Source organism: Serinus canaria, chromosome 4A, assembly GCF_022539315.1.
Source record: "Serinus canaria isolate serCan28SL12 chromosome 4A, serCan2020, whole genome shotgun sequence".
NCBI lineage: Eukaryota > Metazoa > Chordata > Aves > Passeriformes > Fringillidae > Serinus > Serinus canaria.
Window position 1 is genome coordinate 8,792,041 of NC_066318.1, and position 11,024 is coordinate 8,803,064.

General features: G+C 50.7%; 1 protein-coding gene across 1 annotated transcript; it reads right to left on the minus strand.

Annotated features, from left to right (window-relative positions):
* Positions 1–1,734: 1,734 nt before the first annotated feature.
* Positions 1,735–10,795, minus strand: NKRF (NFKB repressing factor). Its single transcript, XM_009090374.3, has 3 exons — positions 10,389–10,795; positions 6,186–6,307; positions 1,735–4,180 (listed from the first exon to the last, which is right to left on the minus strand). The coding sequence occupies exons 1-3, from the start codon at positions 10,589–10,591 to the stop codon at positions 2,193–2,195; spliced, it is 2,313 nt and encodes a 770-aa protein (XP_009088622.2). The 5' UTR covers positions 10,592–10,795; the 3' UTR covers positions 1,735–2,192.
* Between the last annotated feature and the right edge of the window lie 229 nt (positions 10,796–11,024).

Here is an 11,024-nt window from a genome sequence, read left to right on the forward strand (position 1 = left end):
TTCTTGTGTTTGTTTCACTAGTTAAAAAAGAACCAAAACAACAGAGTGGACTCACTGCAGCCACAAACGAGCGGCACAGAGCTGCCAAAGAAAATCAATCCTACCTTCAACCTTGCTCATGCAAGGCCTTTATCCACAGACTCCACCATGGCCCCGTGGTGCCTCTCCTGAAGGCTGAGGCTCTGCAGCCCCCCAGGCACAGCAACGCTGCAGAGCCCCCACCAGGTCCTGCACAGGCACCATCTGTGGCAGAGGGGTCACAGCCACGACCCAGGACAGGAAAGGAGACATCCTGCACAGACTGCCTGGGCCAGCTACCCCTGCTGAGCTACTGTGACTACAGCTAGGCGCCACCTCTCCCAAAGGAGGCATTTTTCATCTTGAATAGCAGTGGAACTCTTGCCGCCTTCCTTGGCATCACCAAGCTCTAAACACCTGGTGCATACCAAAGCTAGGGAGGAGGAGCTTCACTTCTTTCCCTAGAAAGTACCAGGCTTCTTCCACTCCTACAGCACCATCTGCTGTAGTCCAGTGTTCTTGAGAGCAGAATTCAGACACAGGGAGAAGAAATGCACAAAACCAAGCCCAAACAAAAGGAAAAAAAAACCCTACTTTCAGAATTTACTGCCATATTATTTTTTTCACAGCAGCAGCAAGTTGTTAGCTAGCAGACCAAGCAGGCAAAAGCTGTGCTGCAGCTCTCTGCTTCCTGAGTCTCACCTGCCAGGGCAGTCTCTCCTCTTCCTCATCACCCTGCAGGGATGAAAATCCTTCTAACTGCTCACCAACAGGACATTCAGAGGTCAGGCATCCTCACCTCAGCCCTGAGAGCATTTAAAACCAGAACAAGAGGTGGGGAAAAAAGGTAGAGGAGGGTGTAATGATTTGGAGAGACAAATATAAGCAGCAGAAAACAGCAGGTGATGGCTGACACGGCAACAGGAGACCTGACAATAACACTGCATTAGGGCTGGCTTAGTGGTACAGAAGCATCTGCAAACCCCACTGCTGACAGAATAACCAGCATCTCTAGGCATGCCTCACTCCTGGCTCTTCCAAGGTCAGCTGCTATCCTTTAAGCTTCCTAAGCATGGAGTGTTCTCCAAGGCTCACAGAGCACTGTGTCCTGTAACCCTGCCAGAAGAGCAGTGCAGATGGAGGTCAGAGGCTGCTTCCCCATAAAGGAGGGAACCACTCCAGCCTCCCAGTGGCGTAAGCCGGCCCTGGAGAGCTTCCACACTCACACGTGGTCAGAGCAAGGCCAGAAGTTTCCTGGGGAATCACCCTCACCAGACACAAGCATCGGTACAGGGATGGAGCAGAGAAATAACCAGGCACAGATTCAGTTTTGTCAGGATTAAAGAGCTGATATTCAAAGTAAAAAAATAAGTTATATAACAGTCCCCACAAGCTACATGAGCATCTTTGAGCGTGGGCTCTGCATTTACCTCCAGTTTTTATATTTCACACTTCACCATGGTATCTGCACATGTCAACCGTTCTCCAAGGTAGAAACGCTGGAATTCTCTCAGTCCCATTCGCTGGCAATGAAGGCGCCGTCAGCGACTCTCAGAATGGGAGACTCAAGGTAGAAATCTATGAATAGAACTACCACTAAACTGGTTAAGGTTTACATACTGTACATAAACACAGCAGAGACAAGACCTCGATATATGCATGTCTCAAGAATAATCAAGTTTTCACACTTTTTTTAATACAAAGTGTGACAAAACCTTTTTTTTCCAGAAATAAAACTTTATTTTTGTTGTAATTAATACCAATTTTACATACAAGCTTATGCCCCCAGACTGCATTTCCTTTGCTTTTTAATTTTTTTTTAAAAAGTGTTTTTTTTTTTCCTTCCTTGCTCAAGAAGAGTAAGGGACCTATAATTTTAAATTATGTCAAATTCCTTCTCGTTGGACATGTGTGTTTGCTATTACAAAACTATTAAAATGTGAAGGAACAAGTAATATCAAAGACACATACAGGAACAGCACTACTGCTTTTGGGTTGTGCTAATGCGCTTGAACAGAATTCGGTCGGTTCTAAACACCTAACAACATTTTAGAAATTATATTGCCAAAGTAAAAGACTTTAATGTCATTATTACCCACGAGAAAAATGCAGCATCTCTTTCTTTAGTCGAGTGTCCAGGAAACTCAGTCTCTGGTCAAAGGGGACACCTCATCTCAGTTTGCCTGGGGCATGATAAGCTCGTAATGCCCAACCTGGCCTTCCTGCTTCAGCTGGTCTAACAGATCTTCCTTGCGCCGCTTCCTGCTCACCACCAAGTATCTGTTGTGTCCCTGCCCATGCGATTTACTTTTAAGACCGTATTTTTGGGCAATTTGATGTATCTGCTTCCGCTCATCCATGGTCAGTTCTCTAGAGAAAGTCAAGTCAATGTGACTGTCTGAACGTGCATAGTTTCGGATGATCTCTTCAATATCTCTCTTAGCGATTCTGTTCACCCTTTCCACATCAAGCCCAAGTCCTTCCCTTTTGAACTGCTCCTTTACTGAAATAGGCTCCCTAATTCCTTCACCATCTTTCCCTAGGCCACCACCTGTCCAGCCCATCTTTCTTAAAATTTGGTTCCCAATGTTGTCTTCTTTGATCTTCTGTTTGAAAGCCTCTTCTGCCGATCGACCTCTAATCTCATTTCTGGAGATGACGTCTTCGACAGTGCCTTTCTTTAGGTTATTAACAACAGTTGGCTGAGTCTTTTTGAGGATTTTCACGGCTTCCTCTGCTGCCTCATGCTTGACAGATTTCTTCACTCCAACTGCTTCTGCAATGAATTCATCTTCAAGCATCACCTTGCATTTCCATCGCATGCCTGTCATCCTCTCAAAGACGTACTCCACCGTCATCTTGTTGAACTGGGCAGTGTCGTTCAGGGTGCACACCGGGTTACTGGAGTTCTCGTAGATCACCAGGTCCTTCAGGTCCTTCTTCCTCCCGGAGCCCCGTGATGAGCAGCCCACTTTCTGCACCTGGGTCACTTTGAGGGACGCTATATTTGCCTGCATCTTCTGCAGGATTTTCAGTGCCTCCTCAGCTGCCGCATGCTTGCTGGTCTTTTTTGTGCCAAATCCCTCGGCCAGGCAGTGATCTTGGAGATACACCTGACAACGCCACGAGCGGTTGGGCATTAATTCATACTTATATTCAACAGACATTTTGTTATATGAGGCAGAATTGTTAAGTATTCCTATTGCATCACTGGCATTCTCCGTGAGGACAAAACTAGTCCAGTCTTTGTTGGCATTTGTGGAACCCTTTGTGGATTCAGTACCGGGCTGCATTGGGACACAGTCCCTGTTGGCAACTACGAACTCCTCATGAGGTTTGAGAGCGGGAGGGAAATCTGGGCGACACACACCTGCCTCACACACCACCAGGTCCTCGTGGTAGGTGTGCTTGAACTTCCGCTGAACAACTCGAACTTCCACGGATTTCTTCAGCAGCTTCACTGCCTGCTCCGCGGCTCGGTCCCGGGATCCGTTCTTGCTGCCCGCGTAGCCGGTGGCCAGGTAGACGTTCTGACATCGCACCTCGCAAGCGAAGCCGTCTATCAGGAGCTTCTTGCTCTTGGGCAGGTCAGCAGGGGCAATCTCTTTCAGAGGAACATAAATATATTCAGGGTTTGTCTTGCATGCCTGAATTGAACGCGTCAAAAGATACGTGAAGTTAATTTTATCCGTCCCAGTGTTTGCATCTGGATTAGTAAGATTTTTCCAGACAGCTGCTGACAGTTTCTCCATAAAGCTCTGCTTCAGCATTATTGCTGATGGAGGGAAAGTCTCTGATGCAGATGGGGCAGTTGAAGGGGAAACAGAAACCTGCACGGCATTGCTTGTGGTAGAGTCCACATTATTCACAGCCTTCTTGGCTGCTGCTGCTGGGCCTGTAAAGCCAAGCCCAGCTGAGCTGGAGAGCTGGGGATTCACCTCTCGTGCATTCACAAAAGAATTTGTACAGTTTTCAGATGGCTGTGCCATGCTGTTTGTATTTGCCTCCTGGTTCACCTCCTGCCTTTGGTTATCCAGAGAATTGTTCTTCTTGCCATCCTTCTCAGCGCTGGTGACAAAATGTATGGGCTCAAAGCGTGGTCGCACTCGGAACTTGGGGACCACCTTTTTGGGTGGCTCAGTAACCTCTTCTGGGTCTGGACCTACGAGATGGAAGAATATTACACAATTACCAATATGTGCTAGGACAGGGAGACAGTGTTTTCAGAAAGTGATCTGCAAGAGGAGCCTGCAGGCTCTGAACACAGGACTTGAATTCCTTAGCCAAAACCCAAAAGGTTTCCTTCCAACAGACATTCACAATTCATCAAAGTCATTCTTGTGCAGGTCACTACTAGTATTTCCACTTTCATAACCACCACACAAAAATATCTACATATTTGGTCACATGACACTGCCTTCCAGCATTGCCCACTGACCCATCTGGTCATTTCTGAAGTTAATCCCTTCAAATCTACTAAAAAAGTAAAACTACGGTCAACAAGACAGAACACCACAGCAGGACTAGAACCTCAGCTCTGACTCTGCTGCAGGGTTGCAGGATGATGTCAGATAAACTACTTTATCATCCTGTCTCTTCATCTGAGGTGGAGCACAGTGGTACCAAACCCTCCTTTCCAAAACACACAGGGCTGTTACTGACTTAATAGAAGCACATTTTCTCTCAGTGTAATTGCTTTGGGCTAAAGGGCAGCAAACATGAAGAAATCTGCCTGAGCCTCAAGGGACAGCTGCAGCGACTGAGGGCTCCGTTTCTGACAGACCTCTTGTTTCTTCACCAGAAGAAATTCAAATGAGACAGACTATCCTGGTGTGCACAGCTACTGCAGAAGGGGAGAATCAAATAGCTGACAAGCAAATATGTTACATCTAAGAGATGGTTACACAAGGCTTCTCCTGTGGAAGATTCAGCACCCACGTGCTGACGTGGTACGTGTGTGTAATTTCATCGGAGGAGCAAAAGGCCAGCTAAGTGCTGGGAAATGCTGCCTAATCCAGTGCCAAAGTGCTGGTCTTGCTGTAGGTCAGGCTGTCTAGACATCAACCACCACAGCACAGGTATCACCACCCAGCAGGTGAAAACAACACCTGCACACAGCACAAACAGCCCTTCCTTCCTTCCTACTGAAATCAGGTGACAAAGCTCTTACGTGTTAAATCCTATCAGTTCTGATGAATTATGGCAAGGTTTGTGTTTCTTACCCGTCTGTTTTTGATGGCTGCACTGCAGCAGCACCTAAAGGCTCTTGCCAGCAGAACAGCTCATTATGCCTTCTGTGCAACAAGCCCTGAAGAACCCTCAGGGCTGCTGCCTGTGACAGACAAAACACAGAGAAGAACAGCATCTCCTCAGTTTTGCAGCTGGCCCGTGGAAGCACAGAAAGACTGCTGGCTGTCAAAGTAAGGGAAGCAACTTTGGCAGAACTAGAAATTATAGCCAAGCCCAGAGGAGTCCTGTGCTTTCTGGCCATTTGTGCCTCACACAGGCACACTGCTGACTGACACAGCAGGCACAGTTCCCACCCCTCTCCAGTGCTCTGAAGGTACCATGGAGCAGCCAGCAGACGGAGCCATCGAACTGCCAGCACTCTCTGCCTGCTGCATGTTCTCCACTGGAAAGGCAGGAACACTGATACCTAAGACCACGGCCTGGGCTGACATATACAGCACTCTTCCAGGCCCAGCAGGGGGGAAAAAAAACTCCAAAACTACACATCCTGTCTGTTCCTCATCCGGTCAAAGCTCCAAGCAGGCTGTAATTCAAAATCAATGAGCTGAACATCAATATGTACATGTACAACCCTTCCTAGGGTCAGAACATCACATCTCACCACAGCAGACGAAGCCAGACAGGTATTTGATTCCAAACACCATTCCTAGAGGAAAGCAATTACCTGAGAATTGAAATGAAAAATGGTATTTTCCTAAGCAAAGCCAGAACTGTGTGTGAATCATGCACACAGCAGAGGAAGGGGAACTGCTCTGCAGTCCAGCAAAGCCCACCACAGGCACTCCCCTCCAGTTTGCTGTGCCAGCTGTCCCAGAGGCAGCCCCACGGCACAGCGGTGTCCCCCTGCTCCCAGGGCTGCCCCCAAGACAGGGAAGGGAATGGAAGGGAAGGGTCACTAACACTGCAGATGTACTCACTGTCAGATGGAGAGCGGTATCTCTTCAGCTTCTTGCTGGGCACCAGCTCGTAGGACCTCGTTTCCCCGATGTCGATGCCTTCAGCCATCTTGAGAACCTTCTCCATGACCTGCACACCGTACCTGTGTGGGGTCAACAACAGGACACCTCAGAGCCAGCCCCAGGGCAGCACACAGGCACACACGAGCTTCTCTTATGTAAAACAAGGACGAAAGCTGCCTGAGACACAGCAGGGAGATGCTCCTCTGAGCCTGATGGAGCAGAGCACAGCACTGACCACTGTCCCCCTGCCACAGCTGCTCTGGCACAGGCACACAGCCACACACCAGCTGACCTGGCTCTGCACAAACCCACTTCTCATTAAACCACTCAGCCACCACACTGACAGTGCTCTAAACTGAAATTTAAATACATTATCTGACAAAATACAGTATTTGGCTGAGCTGCCAGGAGCACTACTGAACATTGAGGTGTGAAGGAGGAGCAGCAGCTTCAGTGAACCAAACACAGGAGCTCAGACTGGCACTGGAGTCCTGTGTGGGGCAGCAGCCAGAGCCTGTCACCAACACTGCAACTGCCAAGTCAGGTGACAAAAGCACCACTCAGCCTTCCTCGACCACTCTTTAAAAAGCCAAACTAAATTGTGGCTGGGTGCTGTAACTGAAATGTTTTAGGTTCCTGAACCATGAGAGAGGTGAGGTGGCTGTGACAAGCTCTGAGCAAACCCTGACCATGCTGCAGCACCCACAGTTCCACACAAGAAGGATGTGCATAGCACAGCCCTGTGCCATCCCTCTAGGCCTTACATCCCCCACCAGCTCAGTTTTCCATTGCTCTGGGGATCTGTCACATCATTTTGAGCCATTTGCATGCTGAGGCTGAACAGGAAAGAAACCCAAACTTTTCTATTCAAGGAGAGCCTACAAACATGGCCTGACACCAGCCTCTGACAGCTCCACACCGTGGTTCAGAAAGGAGGAAGAGCAATGCTGCACCTGTTCCATGGTATGCTCACCTTCCAAAGTCAGAAAGCATCTGTGGGCACTGCCCACAGACAGGAGCCCACGCTTGTCCCAACAGCCAGGGCTGCAGTGATTTGCACCAGCTTCTACATACTGCTGTTCCAAGGACTCTGGAAATCCACTCAAGAAAGGTTTTTCTGCTCTTGATTTAAATGACCAGGCAGAAATTAGATCCATATAAACTCTTGGGAGAACTCTTGAGCACAGACTACTGTAGTCCCTGCTTCACCAGCACAGCTCAGCCCTCAGTGGAGGCAGTGGAACCGGGAATGGGAAGAAAATTCCAGGAGGGACCAAAGGGAGATGAGATAGTGGTAATACCTTGCTGGGGGTTAGGATTTTTCCTTTTGTTTTTTTCTCTCATGGAACTTTGTTCCATCTGTTACTAAGAGAAAATAATGACCAGCACTTAAGAGGGACTAAAGAAATGGCCACGGTGGGGAAAGTGTGCAGCTTGCTACTCTCTTACCTGGAGGGGGTTTCTCTTTGGAAGGGCAAAAATACCATGAGATTCTGGCCAGGGGGTGAGGGGCTGGGCTCAGCTCCTCTTGCCCTCTCACTGCTGGCATGGGAGGAGGACAGCCCAGTCCCTGCGTTTTCTGAGCTGACTCGGGCTTTTTTGCTACACTTTAACCCTGCACTCCTTGTCCGCCCAACCCTGAAGCTCCCGCTAAGGCTGCACAGTTTCTGTTACATTTTGTTTTGTTTAGTTTTGTTTTCTCTGCCCCGCCGCCGGCCGGGAGCCAGCAGCGCCCCTGCCGGCCGTGCCCGGAGCTGCACCGGGGGGAGCTGGGGCTGGCCCGCGCTCGGCTCTCGGCAGGGGCACACACGGGCACACGGGGGGCACGGTGGGGATGCACACACACAGCCCAGGGAAGAAATGCTGCTCCTTTCCCCATTCCTTTGCCTGAAAGCCTCAAAATTTCAAAGTTATAATAATTTAGAGGGAAGGGATTCACATTTTCCATTCCAAGGGAGGTTCCCTCCATCCTTCAAACCAGGACACAGCCCCATGCTCTCGAAGCCAAAGGAAAGAGCAGTGGGAATCTGTTTCTCTCTCTGGCTGTTACCAGACATTACCTGTCATGGGCACTACCCCTTTCCAGCAGGGTGCAAGAATAGGGTCAGATTTGACACCTGTCATTCTTCACAAAGGAAGGGGCTCGTATTTCAGCTGGGGGTGGGGAGGAGATCAGCCAGTGGCGCTGGGTTCCTCTGGCCACAATTGGCAAACACGTGTTTGCCAATTGCGGCCAGAGGAACCCAGCGCCTCCAGTACCTACCTGAAGTCTCCCTTCTGTGACTTGAACAGGTTACCCCTTATCCTGATCCCTGCAACTCTGGAGCATAATACTTTCCTGCACCACTGCCCCCACTCTCAGCCACCTTTAACATATCTGGGAACAGGGACACCTTCTCTCATCCACACCTAAACTAAATTAGGCCTTTTACTTAACCCTTTCCTCACAGACCATGTTTTCTGAGCCTTCTGGATGCTCTCCACATCATCTCCCAGCAGAACACTCAGTCAGATTTCACAGCAAAGCCTCTGATCTGTTCTTTACAGAACCACAGAACAGTCTGAGTTAGAAGGGTCCCACAAGGATTATGGAGTCCAAGTCTTGGGTGAATGGCCCACAAGGGGACTGAACCCACATCACTGCCATTATCAGCACCCTGCTCTAACCAGCTGAGCCACTCTGACAAACACAGGGTCTTCAGGTGGCAAGAAATCAGCATTAGGAAAACAAAACAAAACCCCAAACCAAACACCAGCCAACAAACCTAAGAGAAAACAACAAAAATCCCTCAAACTTTGAAGCTATCTACTTGATACATCAACAACATCTCTTCCCAAACACCAAAGGCAGTTCCAGGGAATGCTGCAGGTCCCTTCCTTCCTCAGGCAACTGTAAGTAAAGCTAGAATTGTTTTAACAGTACAGAATGTTCCCTGCAGTGCTCCCAGCCAGGCACACCAGCTCTGGAGAAACATCTTCACTGATAATGGGTCCAGACTGCATCCTGCCCAAATCTCATCTCCCCTGAGAGCTGCAGGTGAGGGAGTCCATCACAGAAAGTATGTGCACTGACAGGCTTAAACTGCAGCAGTTTTGGGGATTTGAAATCTTCCCACAGAGTTTTTCACTTCTATTAGCTGCATCCTGTAACTGTTTATTGCACCATTCCCAAAAGCCCTGGCACAGAGGTCCCCATAAGACAGCACACAAGCACATTAAGATGGACCACTGTATATGACTATATATGAAGAATATATTTATATTCTCAATTTTAACATATTGCTCAAGCTTTGGAATTTGAAACTGTTTAAAATATATGTTAAATTTTGGTGCTTGCAGGGCAGAATAGCTTAGTACTTAACCCAGGGAAAAAAAAAAAAAAGGAAACAGGCAGATGTGTATTTAAAGATACTGATTTTGCTCTGTAGAGATGACACAAAGTATTCTCCCACAAGGCTGCGGGATGGAACACTATTAAAAGTTCATCTATGTGCCACAGTTTCCAGAAGTTGGTCGTGAAGCAACTACTTCCGTCCAGTTAAAAACAATCATAAAAACAATCACATCATTAAAGGCGTCTGTGGAACGTGGGTGACATTTCTGCAGCTCTCCACAACCTGGCTATGGTCGGTACGACTGGATGAAAGGATTCCACTTCCCTTCTCCACGTTTACTTCTCCCAGAAAGCTGAGCCTTCAGGGGACTGCACAGGCTGCTTTGTGCTCAGAGGGAAGCTCTCTCCTCATTTAAATGACACAGCACAGCACCGCAAGCTTAACGAGTCCTGGGGGCGGGACATCAAGAACTACTTGCAAAACACACATAAACTTTTCCAATGGCTTGCTCCTCTCCACCTACAAACACCGGCATACTCGAGCAAACAAAACTGGCCAGGGACAGAAGTTCTCTTGCCTCAGCCCCTTTCATCCCAGCTGTTCTGCAGCTACTTTCTAAAACGCATCTGGGGCCGAGATTTGGCCACCACGGGAGCCTGTGCGCCCCTTCTCCCCGCGGGGGCTCCCGTCCCGCTTGACTTCACCGGCTCCTGCCCGCAGCACGGCTCGTCCTGCTGAGCGCCCCGACCCGCGGTGTCCTGCGGGCACCCTGGCTGACAGCGAGCGCCGAGAGCCCGCCCGCGCCCCGCGGGGCCCCGCGCCTCACCTGCAGCCCATGAAGACGTGGTTGGTCCAGAGCACGGAGAGCGCCAGCAGCTGGTCGATGGCGCCGCCGGGGTACGCGGGGAGGTGACGGAGGATGAAGCTGCGGCGCAGCGCCCATTGCCGGTCGGTCTCGTTGTACTGCCGCCACTGCTCCAGCGCCGGCTCGGCCACCGCCTCCGGCTGCGGCTCTGCCGGCGGCGGCATGGCGGGCAAAGGCCGCGGGGCCGAACCCCGCCAGGGGCGCGCACCCGCCGGGCCCGGGCGCGTACGGCGGGACCAGGCCCCACGTGTGGACCAGGCCGCGGCTCGCTGCGGGCCGCCGGGAAGCGCCGGCCCGGCCCAGCCTCAGCTCCACCTCACCTGCCCCCGCCCCGGCCCCGTTCCCTTGCGGCCCCGCCCCGCAGGTGCCGTCCCGGTTCCGCTCCCGGTTCCGCTCCCGTCACTCGTGCGGGGCCGAACGGCGCGGCCCGGCCGGCGCCGCGTCACGTGGCCGCACGTCACGATCGCGCGAGACACCGCGAGAAACTGCCGCCATGGCAATGCCCGCGCGGCGGGCCTCAGCGCCCCCTGGCGGCGGCTGCCGGGACACCCCACGGGCCCCACGGTGTCCTCCCTGTTCCGCTCCTGCCCGCCCTCC

Coding starts and splice junctions, on each gene's coding strand:
- NKRF (XM_009090374.3), bottom strand. CDS start 10,591: ATGCCGCCGCCGGCAGAGCCGCAGCCGGAGGCGGTGGCCGAGCCGGCG. Junction 6,308..10,388: donor CACGTCTTCATGGGCTGCAG/GTGAGGCGCGGG, acceptor GACCCCACACAG/GTACGGTGTGCAGGTCATGG. Junction 4,181..6,185: donor ATACCGCTCTCCATCTGACA/GTGAGTACATCT, acceptor TCCATCTCGTAG/GTCCAGACCCAGAAGAGGTT.